The sequence below is a fragment of the Cynoglossus semilaevis genome, chromosome 4 (assembly GCF_000523025.1).
Source record: "Cynoglossus semilaevis isolate Cse_v1.0 chromosome 4, Cse_v1.0, whole genome shotgun sequence".
NCBI classification, from domain to species: Eukaryota; Metazoa; Chordata; class Actinopteri; order Pleuronectiformes; family Cynoglossidae; genus Cynoglossus; species Cynoglossus semilaevis.
The window spans coordinates 12462556-12485631 of NC_024310.1; the positions used below are offsets into that span (position 1 = coordinate 12462556).

At 37.7% G+C, this 23076-nt stretch overlaps 3 protein-coding genes across 9 annotated transcripts in view; 1 reads left to right on the plus strand and 2 right to left on the minus strand.

Annotated features, from left to right (window-relative positions):
* The window catches only part of bach1a (BTB and CNC homology 1, basic leucine zipper transcription factor 1 a), a 41218-nt gene that overhangs the window by 10252 nt on the left and 7890 nt on the right, over positions 1–23076 (plus strand). For 3 of the 7 annotated variants that reach the window (XR_003049629.1, XR_003049628.1, XR_003049631.1), the window contains exons 6-7: positions 13164–13402; positions 17707–17881. The exons of 2 other annotated variants lie outside the window; for them this stretch is intronic. The gene's annotated coding sequence lies outside the window, so the exon portion shown is untranslated. Of the gene's footprint in view, positions 1–13163; positions 13403–14999; positions 15077–17706; positions 17882–23076 lie in introns of all 7 variants that reach the window. 2 more of the 7 variants (XR_003049630.1, XR_003049632.1) reach the window with 2 other exon arrangements.
* LOC103378149 (glutamate receptor ionotropic, kainate 1) lies at positions 1921–16917 on the minus strand. The gene is made up of 15 exons (XM_008309251.3): positions 16432–16917; positions 10968–11135; positions 10618–10875; positions 9756–9937; positions 9543–9596; positions 9269–9442; positions 8111–8254; positions 5220–5327; positions 4287–4400; positions 4005–4208; positions 3685–3908; positions 3382–3500; positions 3017–3234; positions 2484–2709; positions 1921–2354 (listed from the first exon to the last, which is right to left on the minus strand). Exons 1-15 carry the CDS (start codon positions 16514–16516, stop codon positions 2065–2067), a joined length of 2568 nt encoding a protein of 855 aa, XP_008307473.1. The 5' UTR covers positions 16517–16917; the 3' UTR covers positions 1921–2064.
* LOC103378148 (claudin-8-like) lies at positions 20378–22272 on the minus strand. The gene has a single exon (XM_008309248.2). It carries the CDS (start codon positions 21669–21671, stop codon positions 20598–20600), a length of 1074 nt encoding a protein of 357 aa, XP_008307470.1. The 5' UTR covers positions 21672–22272; the 3' UTR covers positions 20378–20597.

Sequence of the window (23076 nt, forward strand, 5' to 3'; positions counted from 1 at the left end):
ATCTCAATGCTCAGCATGCATATGTGAGGGTTAGTGACTGACTGACTGACACTATAGTCAAATGGATTGTGAGGCACTGTAGACTGATTACTATAACGACCACAGGGACCAAGTTCTGAAAGCAACTCTCGACACGTTCTATAAGCCACTGTCAAGATGAGGAGTAATGACTAAAATCTACCAACTCTCTGAAGTTTAAAAAAAACAAACAACCATTACATCTACCTGCTGTTATTTTTTTGTGTGTGTTCCAGCAGTATGTTGAAAACATATATTTATTTTCATAAATAAGAGTTAATAAAGCTTAATTTCAATCACATACAATAAAGACTAATTGTAATGAATCCACAGCCTTGTGGTTAATTCAGGTTAAATAGTTTAATCGTTTAAAAGCCCTAATATATAAACAGCCCCATATACTGTATGTATATATATGTATATGTATATTTAGGTATATAGTCAGTCATTGACTGTCCCTGATGCCATGACACTGAGGTGGAAAGACAAGCTTAAAAAAAAAGACATTGTCATTGACTTTCCCTGATGCCATGACACTGAGGTGGAAGTACTGTCCCGTAGGCGTCTCTGTCAATCCTTAAAATGTAAGTGAGACACATGATACTGGTCCGGTATAATCAATCCAAGCATATGGTCCGTGACCTTCATGAAACTGAGCCTAAGTCTTATAAGCTGTAAAGCTACTGTGACTGATTGTATGCTACAGTCACTGCATACCTTATTTGGGGGCAAAGCAGAAAGACTCTGATGGATCCCATTGACGGGATTATATAAATGAGAACTATAATACTGTAATCTCCCAGAGTAATGAGAGAAACCAGGGGACATGCTGCTGAACTGACCTACAGCCAGCACCCGGGCCTTCAGCCGTCAGATCGACTTACAGCTGGTTGTTTACATTCACACTTGTCTCTCTTTGTTTATCCAACCGTTATCACTCTGATGCATTTCAACGATGTACTGTAGATGTCCAATTATTTTAATGGACATCTGACTGGCAATGGGTCACAGTGAAGATTTGTAATAGTTTTGCTGTTAAATTTTTTAAATACAAATTGAATTACTATGATTAATGTAAATTATTTTCACTGCCTTCTACCATTTAGGACTAATTCACATTCAATTGTGATGTTTTCTACATTGTGGTGATGTAAATTACATTTATCAAACATAAGTTTAAAATCCCATGATAATCAACATACAAGCTCGATGTTTCTGCCATTGACAAGTTTACCAGAAAAAAATCAGCCCTTTTAAAGGAAACAATATACAGATATGAAAAAGAGAGAGGCTTTTGTAAGACTCTACTTTGGGTATGATTCAAATTTAGATTTTAGAAGTTTGGCTTGGCTTTTTCCATGCAGCAAAGACACAGGGTGTGTGTAGGAATAGGCAGAGGACAAAACAGCAACCAGAAACAAAGACGTACGTCATAGTTTCATGTCACTTTATCACTCTAAAACAATTTCAACATGACACAACACATTTATGAACGTAACGGTATTTTTTAAAAAAGCGTACTATTTTAAGGAGCATTCCTTCATTAATAGAGATTCATTGAAATCCTACATCAGAGTCCAATTAGATGTGCTTCAAAATCAGGTAAATAGAAAAGAGGTTAATATTTATGACATCACATCAATTTATGTGTGGTATAAATAAAAAAAAATCTCAAACATTTCACACCAGCTGCTAATCTAAATAAGAAAATATACATACAGTAAACCATACACATACCATCACCTTCTCCCAAAATCAAACTATGACAATTGCAATTTTCCACACAATAAAATGACACAGTGTTATTTGTGAAAAAGGCTGAGAAAGTCGAGAGTCAAGTCAGAAACCATCTGTCACCATACTTTTCCAGTCGAAATAGAAATATGTAAAAATGTTTTTGTTTTTTCAAACCAGAAAAGACTGGAAAAATCAAATCCTGCATTCAAAAGTTTGTAAATGTGATTGTAACAATGCAGTTTAACCCATTCAGACGTTGGTCCAGTACCTTGGTCCAGCTTGTCCAGACTTTAATAGAATCCCTTTAGTCTAATACTTGTTGTGCCACTCACACTGGCCCACACTCACCTCCTCGATGTCCAGGTTTTTCCTGGATTTGTAAATAAACTCTCCAATTGCCACAAAAACAGAAAGCACCAGTCCAGCTGCCAGCACAATGAAGATTCCACCAATGTTTTCCACGCCCAGAGCACTGGCCTCTTTGCTGTCCTCCTCCGGGCAGCCGTTCCCTCTCCACCACTTCTCCTTCATCATGTGCAGCTTCCCTTCCTCCTGGAGCTGTAGGATGGCGATAGTGACCTTGTCTCTGTACGGGGAACCTAGTTCAGGAAACAGCAGCATTTTATCGTTTAAGTTTAAATGTTTTAATTACGGTAAACCAATACAGATCAGTTCAAGTAGAGTCTAAGATGATTCACTAAAGTTATATTGATGATCTCTCCTCTTACCAATTGGAGTTCCCACACCATATCCTTTGGAATCTATCAAGCCTCCGATCTGTGTGAGGTTACAGTTGCGCTGGCTGATGTACTCGATGCTGGTCGACTCCATCAGAAGAGCATAGTCTGTGGTGAGGACCCTCTGTATCCCCTCTCGATTGTTTTTTACCAGAGCCGTGTTCTTCCTGCTGCTCATGAAGGCCCACATTTTTTCATAGGTCGAGATCTTAGATTTCTGTTAAATTGGAACAACAATAGACCAAGGATTAATTTCTCTGAAACTTGGGCTCTAGAGCAGAAGTCATCACCATGGGGTCGTGACGTTGAGGGGGTCTAAAGGAATGTGAGCGAATGAATGACCATGAAGTGCTGTAGGTCGAGGTCGTTGTAATCCATTTGAAGGTAAAGAGAGAAGATCAGTTGAGGTCAGGAGTGAACTGGTGATCTTCTAGTTGTAAGGCAACAGCGCTAACCACCGTGCTCCTGCATGACCCTCGAATACCATTTTATACATCACATGTAGTAGGGCTGAAAAGGGTTACCTTAAAGAAGGTCATAGTGGAGCCATCCCGCACAGCACCATACTCTATTTTGGTCTGCTTGGCCAAGTCATCAGCAGAATCAATCGGTGAGTCCATTCTCTCCACCGTGAGGAAAGCAGCCAGGTTTGCAGTGTAAGAGGAGATGATAATGAGTGTGAAAAACCACCAGATACCACCAACGATTCTGGTAGAGAGGGCCTTAGGCATCAGCTCAGACCCTGTGAGACAGTAACAGGACTCACATCATCATCCCTATAGACACAACCAAAGCCATGACATATACAGCATGTACAACCTCTGTCACTGTAAAATAAAAATCAAATATATATAAATATTTTAACTTGTTTTAATAGGAAGGACTATACCCTGCTGCATGAGAGCTCCAACTCCGAACCAGACACTGTTTATCAGGGTGAAGTTGTTTTCAACCACATCAGAGTCTGGGTTACAGGGGTGTGGGTTGTACCACTCGTACGGAGTAAACCTGTGAAGGAATAGTTTTACACAGGATTTTTGTTTTCATTTAATGAAATATTGCAATTGCAAAGTTCAAGCCCGACTCAGCACAGCCGTGTCCAGTAATGTCAGTGAAACAGTTTATGAAGAGAAACAACCGTTTATCTGTATTTTAAAAAAAACTTTGTTTTTGTTTAACAACAGCAGTTTACCTGGCAATGACAAACAGCACACAGCTGACACCCAGACAGGCCAGCAACACATACATCCAGATATCAGGAGAGAGAGGGTTGAGGAAGGAGAAGACTCCTGGGTTGGTGCCGTTGGGTTTGTGGTAGAGAATGCTGATCCCCAGTGTCATGAAGGGCTTGGAGAAATCGATCACTTTTTCTCTCACATATGTGATGGTGAGAGGAGCCACGGCCAAGTCAGCCACCTGTGAACAAGACGGTTTAAATGTACAGTTTCACATATATATATACTTTACTCCTTTACTGTAGACCTTCTTCCTCACATCTTGGCGAATACTTACGTGATCGATGAGTTCTCGGACCATGCCATTCCACTCGCCCTTATCATTCTGGGCTCCATATTTGCCGTCTGACACGAGCTTAACTTCATAGGAAAATCCCAAAATGTTGGAGAGCTCTTTGAGCAGATCGAGGCAGTAACCCTCGAAGCGATCATTCCCGTACAGAGGCTTGTCAGATTTCTTATACATTACATAAGGATTCTCCTGGAAAGACACAGTAAACATTGGATGGATCTTATTGAGGCATTATAAGACTTTTTGTTTTCAAAATGTCACTCCTACCAGCAGTGTCGTGACGATCAGGGTTCTGTTAGCCATAGAGTCAGTCACATTGGCGTTTGAATCCTTGTTGTTTTCTGTTAGATTAAGGCCTGTCTGGGAGTTCCACACCCCGATCTGTGAGAAACAACACCTGATGAATAATACAGTCTGAATGAGTGTTTCCCAAAGGATGAGTCATGACTCAGAGGGCATATGGACTAAAGCCTTATGTACTTGTTTTGTCTACTTTTATACAGATACTGCAATACATTTCCATTTCCAGAAACTTCCTCTACTTAGCCAAGAATTAAGAAATTCAGTTTCACCAGTGAAAGTGATTGTTTACAAAAATAAAGTAAGAATTGTTATATATGTTATATAGTCAATTCTAACCCTCAAAACTTCATCATTTGAGAACCACTGGCCAAAGTCACGTTCACATCAAGGAAAAGTTCTAAAGAAGGAACCACACACAGGAACAGGGAAACTGCATCAGTGAATACCAACAAATGGGCAGATATCAAAGGGAAAGAACAGAACACATAACAACAGTTTATACAGCTTTATCACGAGTAGTGAAAAAGCATTGGGCATTTCTTCTCATCAACAACTTGAATTAAACTTTATTTAACCACAGGGAGGATCAGTGTAGACATTTTAACACTTTTTTTTTCTGCCACGGCAGCTGAAGTACAGACCTTTTTCCACACTTTATTCAGGCGGTTGTTGCCTGCCATTTTCTTGCAAAAATAATAAAGAAGAAAGTTTTAATGACAGGGCTAAAAGAAAGATGCTAATAAGGTGCTCTTATTTAAAGTTGTGTTTTTTTTAATTGAACACGTTTTGATTAAATTATCCTTTACGTTATTTCTCTCCAGGGTATTAATATGACACAGTGTTTTAATCTGAATGTTTTGCACTAGCAGCCAGTACAGATGGGGTCAGATGTTTCACCTTCTCCAAGCCGTCTTCTTTTAGGCTGATGACATTTAAATCAAATTCCTTCCGCAGGCCATCTGTCTTGTTTATAATTATTTGTCCTGTCAAGCCGTTCCATTGTGCCTGTGACAGAGAGAGGGCAGGAAAGAAAATGAGTGAATCCATCATTTTTTTATTGTCACATTCATAAATGAAGAGTCAGAGGTAGAGCGGCAGAGGGTTAAAGAATGTTTTTAACAAAGCTTATGGCTAACAATATCTAAGTAAGTGAGAGCCATGATAAAAGAAAGATCGATTTTGTTTATCTTGTTTCACCTTTTCTTCGTTAATATGAATATAAACAGACACATTTGTGAGGTAACTACAGCAGGAGGCATGGCCTTTCTTTGGAACTGGGGCAGTTTTATTTGAATAAAGCCAATAATGAAGTGAGCTCACCATGAATAACCTTTATAGATCTATTATGTCGTTTTAGGGAAATGAGCTGCATCTTTATTCGATACTGGGAGACTATAACATAAATCTCAAAATCATTTTTCTTCATACAGTATAGCTGTTCATCAGTACAGTGTGTGTGTGCAGTTACCACACAGTTAGAGATATGAAGGAACAGCTAAACAGCCATAGAAAAGCTGTATTTATATAAATACAGAAATTGCTTTAAGCTAAATAAAGTTGATCAAAAACACAAAAGGAAAAATCTGTCCAAGAACAAACCCCAAGGTTAAAGGGACATGTTCATTTTTTAAAGAGATGTATCACTTTATCTTTTCTAACTAATCTTTAACCTTAATTAGAGGTAGGTGTTCCAGAATGTTCCCTAGCCTAGTTACATTCAAATGAGAAATAATGTAATCATAGACTGATGAAACAAGTTTAGCTCCGTAAACACATCTGCTGCTGCTGCTTCCTGCTCTCTGTGTGATCCACTGGAAAACTGGGTTACTCATAATAATTCATTCATTCAGCCTGATGTGAACAGTTTTCCTTGTTGAACAAACAAAAGGCAGTTGGCCGACGTCCTTGTAAAGAAAGCAGCGCTTGGGGATAATTATGAGTTGTTAGAAGAAGTAGAAATAATCTGGTGTGTTTTTGAGGGCACAATAAAAAAGAAAAAAACATGTGAAATACTGGAAAAGAGCTCTATGACAACGAGGGTAGGAAATCATGATATATTTATGTATTTGTTTTGTTTGTGAGTTCATTAATTTCAAGTCATAAAAACAAAAAGTCTTACGCAACAAAACACTAAACCTAAACACAGTGTTTTAACAAAAAGAATGATGTGGAAAAAAATATGTGTTTATATTTAGTTGTACATGTACATTGACTTCAGAGATGACTATCATGAACATTATCAGGGATTTAACTTTAATAATCATGTCTAGAATTGAATCCTTGATTGAATTTAGGGATGAACAATAACACTGAATCTGACATTATTACTGACAATTTGTTTGATGTTATTGTTCTGATAATGTAATATTTGACCAAGGTAGTTTATAGTAAATTAACTGTTCATGTACATAACAGATAGCCTTCTGTTTTCTTGCAGTCCTTTGGACATATTCCTTTGCCTCATGAGGTAAAAACAATGAAAGCTAACACAACAGCTAGATAGGTTTTTGTTTCCCCGCATGTCCACAACACTGTTGCTGTACGAGTATCAGAGTTCATACTAAGGTCATACTAAGATAAATATTTAATAGAAAAATATTACATTACCAGTTATAGCATATAGATATTTTATTAGTTACCACTATGATAGTATATAAACTCATCCAGATTTAGTAAAAAATAAAAATATAAAAACAAAACAAGTACATCTATAAACATTAACTAAAACAAACTACTGTTAAGAAAGTAAATAGACAAATGTAAAATCTATGTGCTAAGACTTTAAAATGGAAGGGTTTTGAGTTAGAGATGTGTCTAGTGAAATATTTTTCAGTTGTTACTGAAAGCTATAATGTTTTACCATTTGTGAAATTTCCCATTCAATTAAACTGTAATGTTGTTAAACACACATCTGGGAGTTCTACTGCCCCCTAAGTCCTGATTGATTCCTGTGGTTAAGTCTTTTTTTTTTCTTTTTATTTAATCCCCTCTAATCAAAACTGTCTCTGTCTGGACCATGTGTTAATGTCAATACTGTACACACTGCAATGACATGGATCTTCTCAGATTGGAAAATTAAGCTGCACTGAAAAAGAGGATCAGGTTTGAGTACAGCAAATGAATCAGAGTGTCCGCTGAGATACTGGAGGAAATGTTCCTAAAAAAAAAAAAAAATTCAACTTCACTGCTTTTAAAAGCACTAATGTCGCACTCTAAAATAATTAAGGTATAGAAATATAGACATGGACTTTTATTTCATGATTTATTCATCTAAACTCTGTTAGTCTTAGTTAGATAAATGATGTCCTGCAGTGAGCAGCTAAAAGAAGAAGAAAAGATATCTCCATGTAATTCTAATTTATGTTAATACGGTTGATGACTCTGGAAAACAAAATAACATCTAACAGTTTTGTTTTTCATAATGATCTTTTTTTATTTGTGTAATTAAGCTAAATTAATACACCATTGCTGGCATTCGCCTTTACTGCCAAGAAAAACACTTGGTGGTGATCTAAGATGTTTTGTAATTATTCAGAAACCCACACAACACCTTCAGTGTAAAGCTCTCTTTCTCTATATATATATATTATAGAGCCACCCTACATTTTAAACCTGGCATTTATTCTAAAACAATTACAATTTATGTGTGTGTGACAATGACAAAGCTCAAGTAAATCTGGTTTACCCTATTGTCTCTAACGACGCCAATCAAATCAAGGCAGCAGGTGTGAAGGAGACAAATGAAAGAAAAAGGCAAGCCGTCACTCATTTTAAAAAGTCCAACTCACATCTTTGATCATGTTCATAAAGCGTGATCCAAAGCGCCAGGGTTTGTGTCTGTGGCACTGCAGGGAGCTGACGGTGATCTGGGAAGCACGTTGTGATGCAGCAGCCACCATGAAGACAGCATCATACATCAGAGCCGCATTAGTCTGCAAAAACAATGTAGGCTCAAGAGTCTCATGTCATGCAATCATCTCATCAGTGTTGTTATATGTGCCATATGCTGGCAGCAGCAGCAGCACAGTAGTGTTTCTTGAATGTAACCTCAAAGAGTGCAGTGCTACATACAGTACAACAACTACAATCATGAGCTTATTACCACAAGTGCCTTTTATATAGTAGGCACAATCAGAGAGCAGCTTGGTCAGTTGTTATTATTTCCATTCAAGTTTGGCAATAAGAGGTTGCAACGAAACCTCTTTTTCACTTTTCTACACGGGGTGAAATGGCTCATGAATTTCCTGTGACATCTCTGAACCTGTAGATCCACTCTTTGTGACTAAACTGTTTACTGTGTCTTTGAATACAATCTAACTTATTTTATTTATATTTATTACAGACAATATATTTTTCATTACATTTACAACCAGCTTAGGAGATCTGAGTATTAACCACAGATCACAGAATATGGACAGATAAGAACAATGAATTTGTAGAAACTGCTCTGTTCACCAGCTTCATTTGCATCGACGTAGTAAAGGGTGCTCTGTCCATGGGCGAACCATAGCTTTGAAAACAACAACAACTGTCTGCAAATTGTTGACAGTAAAATGTAATCCCTGATGTCGCAGTGCTTTCTTTCATTCCATTCAGTTACATGACATCAGGATTTAATTTGAGCTGGATGAACTGCCAGAACAGGATCCACCACCTCTGACCTTGGATCCTCCACTTTTTTTTTGTCTTGTTCTCTGCGTTCCGATCTCCCACTTTACATGTTAAACACTGCATGCCATTGTTCTAGTAGCTCGTTTACCTGAGAGGTGGATTTGTTCTTAAATTGCACTTAAATAATAATTGAGCATATTAGTGGTAAACGCATGTGCAGAATTTTACAAACCAAACAAACTGTTTTTTCACAGTTGCTCCTTCTTACAAGAAGCTTACAGACGTCTTTACTATAAACATCATAATTGTACGTTGTTATGAAAAAGCCACCTCACCGTCATCATCCCCTCCATCATTCCGGTCTCCACTTTCCCAGGAGATTGCAGTCTTTCGATGGACCACCTCTCCATCACCGCGGCAACCTGAGGGTTGTCGACGTTGAGAAGTCTGAAACCTGTCATGTTGACGCCAGTGTAGCGATACGGCTCCAGGTCGAGCGCAAAAAGATCCTGTAGTGGAACATCAACGATATATTAAATGAAAAATGACAGGAAAAACAAATTAACAACAACCAATGTCCTATAGTAATCCTACAGACAACAACCTTACCAGTGTTGTGAAGAAGAAGTGATAGTATTCAGTCATCATCCCCATAGACAAGATCTGAAAAATCCCAAAAAATAAATAGGTTTAAAGACAAGTTTTTCCTTGATTTTTACATTCTCAGGAGTAAAACTGCTATGACTTTAAAGACCTGATCTTTTCAGACAACTACCTCAGACAACTCGGCTTTTATAGATATAGTTCTTGTGTGTGTTTCACCTGCTTGAGAACATCAGCAGATGTTTGGTATGAGCAGTCAAAGATCACACAGAACTCCTTTCCCTTCTTCATTTCTTTCAGCAGAGGACGGGCGTCTTTACTTCCTGTTGGCAGCTGGCGGATCTTGATTTTAATGTTGTACCTGGATGGAGCTTTGATCAACTCTTGTAAACGAATTAGGCCTTTAATGAAAAGAAAACATCATGACAACAATAATTACACACTGTAACACAGTAAACTAATCTTCTGAGACACCGGCAGTAGAAATTGCTGAAGGTTTTTAATTGTGTTTTTGTTTGTAAATCAAGGTGGACTTTCAAAAATCCGTCATTTTTGGTGAGACAAAACAAGATATGATTTTCTCAGGTCAAATTTAAAACTCATCACGGACATCCTAAATGTCAGAGGTTCAATCTTGTGGTTACGTCGCCATCTCTCATTGATGTATTAAGAAACCAGTGTTCCTTCATTCCGACATACGGCATAGAAACAGATTTTGCACAGGAACTAGTTGGTGATCGGAGCGGACGAATATATCGTCACATGGTGCTCTATGTGGAAGACATCGTTGTTTACTAACGTCAGGTGGATTGTGCTACATTGGCTTTCTTTCGTTGGTGTTGTTTCTACGGAAACGTTTTTGCCCTTGATTTTGACCATTTCAGCATGCGTCAAATAAATAGTACTGGAATGTGACTAACAGACAAATAACTTTTTGTTCGTAAAGATATTTTATATACAATAAAATGAAGTAGCTGTGTGCACCCAGTGCGACGTGAGTGTCTGAAGACGAGGCGGTAGTATTGGACATTTCAACAACATAGTCAATCAGTCCCATCAGAAAAACATCATCATCACTCACCAGTTGCGTCTTCATAGACAACAGTGACAGCTTTCCACTTATAGAACTGCACAATGTCCAGCACAGCCCGGCTAATGGAGGCGTACTCTGGGTAGAGGTTGATGAAGAAGCTGTCTCTGTTGTCCACTGACGGGTGTTTCCAGCGTGTCTGGATGTGTGGGACTTCCAGGGCGTTACATATCGACTGGACTGCACTGACAGATGAGCTGTGAGAGGGGCCCACAATGGTCCCAACGCCGAGTGCCAACTGGTCGCAGGCTGCAGTAATTAAATGGAGAAAATAAAAAGCACATAAGCCAACAGGAGAAAACTCCTCCTCGTATTGATTCATCAATCATCAGGAGTCGTACCTCTTCTAGAGGCCTCAAAACTGTCAAACTGGTTTATTCTCTGGATGTCGTAGGTCAGCGTTGTGTTTGGCATTAAAGTCCGGTTCCTGTTTATGCTGGTTACAGCAAATTTAAAGGCCAGTTCTTCCAAACTTATGGGTTCATTTTCAAGCGTCTCAAAGATGCCCCCTGTAGGAAAGTAGGGGTAAAAAAATAATGACAGTTATAATGAGGAGATTAGCATGACCAACTGTTCATGGTTTAACAATGAAATGTCTCAAATGTTTCTGAAAAGAATCAGTGAATATAATAACACACTGCTGCAGTAGATTAATGCTTTCAATGTTACATGTTAGCCAACCTCTAAAATATCTGCCATATAAAATACTAAAACAAGAAATTAAAATAATAAGGATTGACGGTCAGTGAGTAGAGGATTTTTTTAGATGTTTTATTTGCAATATCTATTTTTAAAAAAATGAACAATAACCGTTTGATAATGTTCTTGTGTGGAAACACCACCAGTGTAGCATCAAGGCTTCAGGCATCATTAGTGCTATTGTAGCCTTTAACGGTATTTAAAACTCCAGTAAAATCGGCACATTTTTTGAAGGAAGAAAAGTCCTTTAAATCTTCCCCCTCAGAGATCTTGATTGTGAATGACCTTCTTCTTTGGTGTAGCTGAGCCTCAGACCCTACACTGAGAGAGCTTTGTCTGGACTCCCTGCTCTCTACATGCGTGCTTGAAAGTGCCAATCCTCATTATGGTAACCAAGCCTCAGAGAAGAGCTGCTGGGTTCTGTTAAAGCCTTCACTTCAATGGAGTTTAAAATTTAGAGACAAAATCGCAATGATGTAAGACACGGAAAATGAACATGAGGTTTACAGTGAAACTGTCAAAACTTGTCTTGAGTTTTCAGTTGCTGAATAATTCAGAAGCATCATTTCCACGTTAGGAAAGCTTGTAATTATTTATATTTTTGAGCTTTACATTATTAATTATTAAATAAACCCCGTCAACCTCACACTGTTTTTACATAGTGGTCACAGGATTATTAGTTCATTGGGCTGATAAATAAAATAAAATATATTTTTTTAAATCCATTATTACTATAATCACTTACTTAATAAATATTTATTTTATTACAATGTTATAATGCAGCTCAGATAATTATTATATTATAAATAATTGTTTTTTCCAGATAACTGTTAATATGATGAAGGTTAAATTTATGAGATGTTGTCACTTCTTTGAGAATAGTATAAAAAATGTCCAATGGGCCGAGGCCAGAGTTTGTACATCTTTGTATTCCGCAATTCACAGAAGCAACAAGTATGACGATTATTCACTCATGTCTACAATTCAATCCAATCAGAGACGAAGAGTCGAGGAATAAAATACAGAATAATACTTTTGTTTCATTTAATTACCTTCAAATATAATTTTCTGGATCAGTGAGCTTCCATCTAATCTGTAATAAGCTAAATAATGCTGTGGGTAGATGCAGGCAGGGGTCACAAATAAAAGCTAACGCTGCAAGCTAATTCTACTAAACCCTCGGATAAAGAATATAAAGCTGACACAAGAGGAGAAAAAACTCAGTCCAATTCAGTTTGTATTTCCAATACCGCTAGAAACCACAAAATTATTTGGATTTAATTAAAAAATAAAAATCTTTCTTATATATTGTTCCATCTAATCTGTAATAAACTAAATAATGCTGTGGGTAGATGCAGACGGGGGTCACAAATAAAAGCTAATGCTGCAAGCTAATTCTACTAAACCCTCGGCCTGCACACTTTATACACTTCACCACAGGCGCTGAGACGCTAAGTTCTGGTAGCTGAGCTCAGACAGTGTCTGAACTATTACAGGACATAGCTAAATGTTTAGTCAAATATATGTCATAATTTGCCAAAACATATTACAGAAATATTAATATTCAGTTAGCTTAATTAAATTAGCAAAAATGTGGCAAAAAAGTTAAGGCAAATGGGAAATGAAAAAAAAGGTTGACTAAGACATTGAAGAAATGGGTAAAAGTTGGCCAAAATATATATTTCTAAGTTGTCAAATAGACAGCAGATATGGTCAAACAAACCACTAACAATATGTCAAAAATAGTAGCAATGAATGAATCAAATAATTAAATGAATCAGATGTGAATTCTGATCTATGTTTTTTTTCTTCTTTTGCTCTGCAATCTTCACATGAAGGGGAGTTTTTCACGGCAGAGACACACAATGACGTAGTGTTTTGCCGTCCATCCTGTCACTCCTTCTCCTGGTTCCCAGGGGGAGAGAGAAGGAAATTTAGTGCCAACCCCTTCCCAGTGCAACACCATCGCCACACCACTCCATCCTGGAGCTGTGCCAGGCTGTGACTGAATAAAGGAGCTGCTGACCAGTCCATTACCTTCGTTTGATGTAAAGCACTGAGGCCTCTCTGTTTACGGGTGAGTTTTATGCCACCCACCAGTCAAAACATTCAGATTTATTTATCCCAACACTGTGACAGTAAAAGACTCTGTAAATTGTTATTGTCAGACAGTAACAACAACATCACTGATTCACGGCTTTTTTTCATTTGCCAAACTTCAAGTGGGAGAAAGTATAAATTTAAGACATACGATGAGTAATTCTATCTATCATGTGGTATGGATGGGCTAAATGTTGGACATTTCACCAGTCCATCAGACTGTGTGGAGACAAACCACCACTAGAGGAGCAAGAGCACAAACACTGGCATTGCATGGCTCTGTTTTCAGTTTTCTTTCTTTCTATCTATCTAGTTTTTATAGAGTATTTCTGTTTATCAGTCACAGGGAAATGACACTGACAGTTTTACACGATCTGATTTGACCACTTTCCTGGACAGACTCACCATATGGAAGACATTTAGATGAGGGAGTGTTGGTGTGACTCAGATCATGAAGGGAATAACAAAGATCAGGAAGTCAGAGAGAGTGATCGATGAGTAAAAGACAGATTAATAATATAGAGCACAGGGATCCAGACTTGAGGCTTACGTCAAGGGTCAGACAAAAACTTTTATATAGTTATAAAAAGAATTTTATCCAAGCCATTCCAAGAATGTTGTAAAATGTGTATTAAAATATTTTTACATCACCCTAATACTTAATTTAAAAAAATATGCTATTTTATGCTGTTAAACTGCAAATACTAAAAAGCAGCATTAATGTTCCAAGACATGGGTAATTATGCTTGAGTTGCAAAAACATTTCAAATTAACAAATATTTATCCTATAACCAGCCAACACAGAAACAGTGAAAGGTTATTGGCCAGTGAAAAAAGCTGAAGCTAGGAGTTCACCAGAAAGAATGTATTTAAAAATAGCCATCGTTTAAAAGTTAACCAATAGATGGTCACATAATTTACAAAGAAAAGCCCAAGAACTGATGAAAACATTTTGCACAAGAGCAAAAACAAATTAAAAAACGAAAAGGCCAACTCTGATTTAAGGCCTTGAAGTCTAAGAAACAACTCACAGGCCTCTTAAAACCTGTCCAAGGGCCACAACTAACCCTCAGACCTCATTTTGGACATGTCTGATTGATACTTATGCAAATATCATGAAGTGGAGGAAATTAAAAAAAAGAAGTCTAATTGCTCCAAGCTTTGAAGCAAAGCAGATCGTCCTTGGGGCCAAAATTAAGAACTCTTTCATAATGATGCAATCATTCACATCATGAAAGGAATAATGCGGCAGCAGGAGCAGAAGGAGGAGCTGAGGAGGAGCTGAGGACACGGGTTTGTCCACAAATACAGACTCATTGTTAAAAAAGTTACATCAGAAAGCAAAGCAGGGCAAGTGCAGGGGGGCGGGGGGGTAATTAGCATTGCAGATTAGAGTTGAAAGGATTCTAAACAATTCTCAGAAGTGTTGCAGGGAACAGTGGACACTAATATACTGTATATACACATGTCACATTAGCTGCCATGACACGCGTGCAATACGTTAGCACTAAGAAAGGAAGTGAGTTTGAGCTGCTAATTATAACAAAGCTCCTCTCCTTCTCTCCTCTTCTCAGATCTACATCCAACTCACATTCCTCTGTGCCAAATACATAGACATGCCAACAGTACAACACTTAAGATGCAGCAGAAGGTCAGAATAATCACTCATCTGCTGCTGACCTGCACTGACAACATATATTTGATAGAAAAAGTCTACGTAGCCCCAAAGTTCAACCACTGTGTCACCAGATGTTTGCATGTTTTGCTAAGGTTTGGGTTTCTCCTTTATTGTTTATTAAGCCTTTCATTTTTAAGTTGCTTTTTTCAGTTGCTTCAATGTTTTGGACCACATTTTTTCTCTACTTTCTGTTGGATTGGAAAATTCAGTGGGCCAATTTCAGCCCACGGGCCGCTAGTTGATGATCTTTTGGGCAGTTTGAAAGTTAAAAAAAAAAACCCAACCCATCATTGTAGTGAGTTTTCCATTGTTTATTTTTAACCATTCTTTTTATTATTTGACCCTGTAAAAAACACTCAAACGACTATTTTTTTAATACCAAACATTACTATTTTAACCAAAGCTCTATTTGCACTAAATTAAAATAAATGGAAATTGTAAAAGCAGTTGTAGCAGTTTCACACTAAAATTAGTTGACGTTTGGGTTTTTGTTAATAATTAAATAATTAAATTTGACAGTTCACTGATGATACCTTAACACAGCCTTCATCAAAAAAAAGGAAACTTAAAAAAAAAAGTAGAACATTGTGAGAACCGAGCACTACAGAACACTCATTATAACAACACAGATAAAGAGGATTTACATGCTAACTTCTTCTTTTTTTACTGCTGCCTACAGTACAGTAGCTGAGCTGCACACATGCTTTGAACAGATAACCTTGCATGACATCCATAAAGATAATCTCTGCAATTATAATCCTGACAGAGAGAAAATAGAATGGATAGAAAATGTTAAAATATACTGTCCTTCTTATTAATCATTTACAAAGAATTAGAACCGATTAATCTAAAAGTCTGTTGTTCGTCAACATGCAGGGTTGTTTTTTTTTTTGTTTGTTTGTTTTTGTCCCTCCTTAAAGGACAGTGCTAACTAGGCATGTGTATTAGAAAGAATATGGCGATACGATACGTGTCACAATACAAGGGCAATGATATATTGCGATAACCTGTGATACTATAGGCATGAAAATATATTGAGTTTTTTAAGCAATTTAACTGTAGGAAAACTATCAGCACACACTATCAGTAAACACACAATGCTGTTACATGTTTAACACCAGGATACTAAAACTGGAACAGGGAAAACTAAAAGCAAAATAAAATAAACCAACACCATGAATATTTGCGTGTTAAGTATCATTTATAGAATTGATACAGTGCTGTAGAATATCGAGACGGTATCGTGAAAGAAATATTGCGATATATCAGCGAATCGATTTTTTTTTTTTTTGTATCCCGACCGATGGAACAAAGGTACTGACACTCACCGATCCTCAGAACTTGCTGTGAACTGAGCCAAAACTCTGACATAAAGTAGAGCAGCGACAACAACAGCTCCTTCCCTTGTGCCATGGTCCGAGCTCCAGGGTCCAGTTTACCACTGACATCAGTTTTCTTTCGTCCGACTCTAATTCTTCTCTTCACGCTTCATCGCCTGCCAGTCCTTGTAGTCATAATAAAAACAGATTGGCTCTAGATCCACTTCCATCCTCACACACGGCGAGGAGACAAACAAACAGCAAAGAACAGCCAAGTAGGAAAGGAAAACGGAACACACGCTCCACTTCTACTCTTCACTTGTCAAAACAACTCCGGAGTTTCTATTGAAAATTTCCATTCCATCCAATCCATTGATTTCTGCTCCCCATGTACTCTCTTCACACATCCCTGTGATCACCAGTTTTCCCCGGTGTACACTTGAATTGAGGGCTGCATGTGATGCTGATGATGAGGAGGAGGAGGAGAGGGAGGGGGAGGAGGAGGAGGAGGAGGAGGTGGTGGTGGACTGGGCAACAACATTTCTGGTGTTAACTTTCAAAATAAAAGAAAACACCTCGCCTCCCCAGCCACTAATAATATGAATAATCACTGAGCTTATTCACGTGTATAATTATGACACGTCTTAATAAAACCACTGTGTGGAGCTGCAGCCAATCCCAGCAGTCGAGACAAATAACAGTAACAATAGTTACTGTATATGTTTAGTGTCTAATTAACTTTTTTTTTTAAAGTTTGTTCAGTCTAACCGTTGAGGATTTTCTTATAGGGTTTTAATGTACTTATTATAATTTTCAGTAAATAATATTCTTAAATACAGGGTATGTATATATATATACTGTATATATAGAGAGAGAGAGAGGTATACATACCAAGGCCACCAGGTGGCAGGAGTGAGACTGATGACAGAGACACAGTTGAGGGTGATCACACTCACTCCACCCAGCAGACAACAGGAAGGGGAAACATCACTACTCATGTTTGGGTCTATTTTCTACTTGTAAACATTTCAAACACATATCACCTTTTTTCCATTTTTATGATTGGCAACTCACTAAATGTCGGGGCAGACATTCAGTTTAAATATAAATATTTTGTTGTCTTAATTTTTATATCGTCTAAATGAAGTCACAGCTGTTTTAATTCAAATTTTTTGCATCTAGGCACATGAACAACACTTTTATTTTGAAATCAGACTTTCTGTGCTTCCTGCTTTATTCCTGTCATCTTACGGGTAGCTTGACAATAACATCTCTCCCGTGCAGGCACACAATTAAGGCCAAAGCCGAGTCGCTGATCCGCCAACATGGATACGTCCTGAAGATTAACTTCAAATCTGGCAACATTCGACCTCGACAACGTCTTTGATTTTGTGCAAGAAACGATTAAGTCTGTGCTTCGGGCCTGACGGAGATGCAAAAGTGACCTACAGACACACTGGTCAGTGACGTTCTCTTCAGATGAACTACCTTTAAACTTTTAGTGAACCGATCTCCTCTACACGGTCTCTGCAGGGATTAGTCAAATAACTTTTCATTGAATGAATGTAATAAATAATGGCACAGAGACGTAGCATTTATCATGTAATCTATCATGTGATGAAACAGTTTAACTGGGACGTAAAGACATTAACTTACACAATATTGACTTTTCAAAAACTATATTCAACAACATCCAACATTAATGCAACCAAAACAAAAACATGTACTTTTTCTCAAACCTGTCTCAAACAAGCGAGAAATACTTGATATGTTTTCACTGGAAAAAATCTTATTTTATTTGTTAGAAATAAGTAAATAATTGGTGTCTATTTCATGCAGTAACAGTAGGATGTGTTTAACAGATTGAATGTAAATATGGAGCAATATTTTTAAAATAGCTTATTTCATGTGAAGAGACAGTAGAGACTTCAGGCTTGTCACAATCTGAACTTAGAAACATGTCAAGATACAGGGAAACGTTAGAGCCAAAGGTGGAGCTGATCAAAGAGTGCCCCCTCTGGGAGGCCTTAGGGGAGATTGCATTGTAAACCACCAATTCCTCCAGGATCAGTCCAGACTGGTGACCTGATGGTCAGCAATTGTTTTTTTTCTTTGTTTGTTTTTTTCTAGTTCCGCAGCTGATTGTTTTGTGCATGTGTTTTTGGTGGAGAACAGGAGAGGGAGCTAACACTCAGTGTTGTTGATTTGGAAGTTCTCACAGTCATCCAAGGAAGCTCTAAACTCAGTATTTGAATTACACTTTAAGATTTTTATTATTGTTGCAGGTAATACTTTGATCAATGGATATTATATAATACATACAGTACAAAACAAAAATGCCTATAAAACCTACAAGATATAATGAAGATTCAAAAATGTTTAATGGTTCTTATTGTAGTCTGTATTCTAAAATGATAAAATACAAATGTCTTGATTTTTAGTTTTCTCATCAGCTGCGCTGTCTGTCCTTGACTCAGCGGCTAAGTGACATTGTTAATTCAGGTGACATTTTTCAAGTCAGCACATAAGGCATTCATCATTCTTAATTGAACAACATCCAAAATGTCAGTGTTTCTGTGCTGCCAGATTATAATAGAGTGAATATAAAAAAGTCACTGTGATGAATGACTGCCATGCAGCACAGGTCTGTGTACAAACACAGTCTAACTTAGTATGATTGACCCTAAAAAACTTACTTTGTTAATATTGGCAGCTGTGTAACTGCTCCATTATAGGCACAGATAAAATAAGTGGCAACATTAACAATAATAATAATATTTTATACATTTATTTACACAAAATAAAATCATTGAATAAGTAAAAAAGTATTTAAACTGCCTTGGAAAAAATTAATTTAGGTGAATAATGTGAGTTAACTGAATTTTTTTTTATTGAACAGATATCAATAAACCTGATTTGTTTTTAAACTTTGAGATTTGAAGTAATGTCCTTTCAAATGTGGGTGTCAGGATCAAGGCTGGAAAAATCTACTAATATTCATCACCTTCAAGGTTTTGCACAGTTAAATACAAGGGGGGAAAACAAACAAAATCCAGCAGAAATCAAATTTAGGGCAGAAATGGCAGTAAAGGAAGCGCCTGAGACTCTTGTTCTTTAGTGCCATCGTGTGGTGTGTAGTGGTTAGTTCTAGTTTTGGTGATCATGTCAGGAGCGGTGCTACCAGTTAGTGCTGTCAGTCCGTGATAGAAGTCACACATTTGGAACCAAACAAAAATGAGGAAATATTTTTTAGATGTTCAGTAATATCAGTATAAAAAACTTAATTTCTATGAATTTTAAGGTAATATCAGAAAATCAGTCATTAACTACAGCATGAATTATAATCCATGTAATTCCTTAGTTTCATAATTAATAATGAATACTTTTACTGCGTAAGCCAGTAGTTTTTTTTTACCCCTTGGACATATTCTTTGATTTTGCCCTGATTATTGTCCTCCTGCATGTTCCCTTCAACAATAATTCAGTAATTAATTACTATTATCTAAATGGTGATGATAAATAATAAATGAGGATTAGCCACAAATGAATTGAATGTCATTGAAAAAACTGCTAAAAATTAACCAACAAAATAAACAAATAGGTAAGTTAGACAAAACATAAACACAACAAGTTAATGTTAATTACAAAACAATTCCAAAAAGGTTACAGAAATATCAAACTGTGGCTAAACATTTGTCCAGTAATATCTAACACACTGCAAATATTATACAGTATATATAAAGTATATCCCAAAACAACTAAACATTAGCAAGAAAAATAAATATATACATTTAGTAAAACTATGGCCAAATAAATTGTTCTAAAATTTCAATGTTTACTCCAGAATTGTTGTTTGATTTTCACTCTTCAGTTTATAAATTGTCTCTAGGACGTCCTCTGATTTAAGTCCTTTTCATTTGTGGTTTGAAAAACCACATTAAACCAAAATCCTTTTTATTTGTGGTTTGAAAAACCACATTAAACCAAATGTACATCTGAACACTTGATGACGATGTAAATATAAATTCAATCTAAGAGGTTGGGAACACAGAGGAGACTGAGCTCCACCAGTTTCACTGATTACAAACAGACACCTTTATTATTGACATTAGTCTTAGAATATTTGGACTCACCCCTATACTTATAAACCATAATCTGTGAAGTTGCGTCAGCTCCTAGATGTACACACCACCCAGGGAACTGCTCCCACTGTGAGACTGAGGTTGAACTATTGATGATCTGTACCCAATAAAAATAGGAGTGTGTGGAACTGGGTGAAAGCTGGACTGGTAGGAGGCAGATGGTTGGCCGGTGTAGGTCAGTGAATGTGGCGCGCTGTTGTGGCTCATGTACACGGAGTTCCCTGGAGCGTACAGGCTTCCTCTCTGGTTAGAACTGGGCACGGAGGAATGCTGAGTCATGCTGCCGTACAACAGGGAAGCGTTTTCAGGCAGAGCTGGGTGATAGGCCATTGGAGGCTGCAGTGGCGCTCCGTTATTTGCCATTAGCTGAGGCACAGTTTGCACTGGCATTGGGAGCTGCTGTACAGGAGGCTGGTACGGAGTCGATCTGAGGCTCGAAAGAGTTGACATGGGATTGTAACCAATCAGAGCCGGCTTGCCCGGATGCAGTTTGTAGTTGAGGAAGTCCGCCGGGTGGTAAATATCAAACGAGCCTTTGTCTTGGGGCAAACGGCGACAAAGGAACAACAACCCTGAAGCGAACATGAAGGCGCCGGTCACCCAGCCGATGTACAGCGCCTCTCCCAGCTCCCTCCTCTGGGCATCAATGAGCAGAGGGTTGTAGAAATCTCTAATAATAGCATGGCCAGTCCAGGACACTGGGATGTAGACACAGACGCACGCCAGCAGCTGCATGACTCCTGCCACCTGCAGGATGATGGTTTTCACCCAGTCGTTACCCTGAAGACAGGAGAAGCAGCGCATTCCAGCCATAGCGACCAGAAGTCCCAGTCCAGACAAGGCCAGAGAGCAGCACATGAGGCCGCGGGCCGCCTGCAGCTCTGGAGGCAGGTACAGCAGCGAGTCGTAGACCTTACACTGCATACGGATGTTGGCCTGTCTGTAGCAGTTCATCCACAGACCCTCCCAACGCGTTTCCATCACAATTATGTTCTCTCCAATAAAAGCTGTCACCTTCCACATGGGCATCCCAGTGGTTGCAGCGGCGCCGATCAGCCCGATCAGCCCAACACACATTGCGGCGATCTCTGAATATGCTTGAAGCATGATGTAGCAATCAAAGCAACCTAAACTAAAAAGAAAATGTCAAACTAGAAAATAATTACAAAATTTCAGTGCTGGGGTGCGATTCCTGTTCCCAGGAGTGAAGGTCTTCTTTGTCTGACTTGGTGTGTTTGGTGTCAGAGACGTTTGTTGTGGGAAAGTGCCCTGTTGTCACCTCATTGGTCAGAGCAATGGGGGTAAAAAAAAGATCCCTGATTGTTTTGTGTTTACACTCACTGCTGCACCTTTGTGCTGTCACCTGCTTATACAGTGAATCCTAACAGGACAAAAACAGAACTGGCTCACAGTTTCTGAAAACATTGATCAGTGCTTTTATTTTGTTTGTTTTGACATTAACTCTGATAATTGCGTCATATTAAAACCTGATGTGTTTCTACATACAGACAGAAATAACCAACACTGGTAATTAAGTGTTAATTCCATTTATTCAGTTTCATTCGGGGCCGATGTTGTCAACGGCTTTTTAGCACCCCCCCTTGGATTCATAGCGGTACTGTAGATGGCTCCCAAAATATTTTATGGTAATTTTCACACAGACCTGTATTTGACTGAACTATTTATTACAAACAACAAAGAATGTTTATATATCATACTATTCTTCGTTTAATATAAATATAAAGTTTGCTGAGCCGTCAATTTGTTTTTGAAAAAAAAACACTTTTTCAGAATCTTATTATTATAATAATAATTTTTTTAAAGGTAAATGGAGGCATTTTTATTCATTTTTGAGAGACTTTTACTTTGAAAATACTTATAATTAATTACTTTTAAAAGGTAACGTGCCCAACACTGCTCATAGGAACTCCAGCCCTGGGCACATATTTGATTTTCAGAACACATGATTTTTGGGCCTGATAAAATTCTTTAATAGTGTAACTCCAGGTAAAAACATTCAAATGAGTTAATTATTGTATGTAATTCAAAGTGAGGTCATGCTGTTGAAACAAACACCAAAGTCATCGTCAAGCTCCACTCCTTCAACAAGCAGAAGCTCATGTTGACTGACTTCTCTCAGTTTACAATGGCTGCTGGGCATTATGTTAAACCTGCACCGAGACAGAGACACTGTAAAAACAGAGGCTTAATCATTACAACAACAGGAATCTCACCACCTTTGAAGTTTGAGGGTGGTTTTTGTTAAAGAAAATTATAAAGTTGTCCTACTTTATATATTCTTTATATATGGATAAAGCTTTAAAATTATAAGTTATATGAACTAATCATTTTAATTTCAGTCATGTCGTATGCTAATAGGTTTTGCACTTAAAAGGGACAAAATAAAAAAAATAGGAAACCTATAAAAAATATACTGACTCACTGCAATAATTTGCAATATAAAAAAAGTTTGGTGCAGATAGAGCCATTTGATAATAGTTTGTTCAGGTTA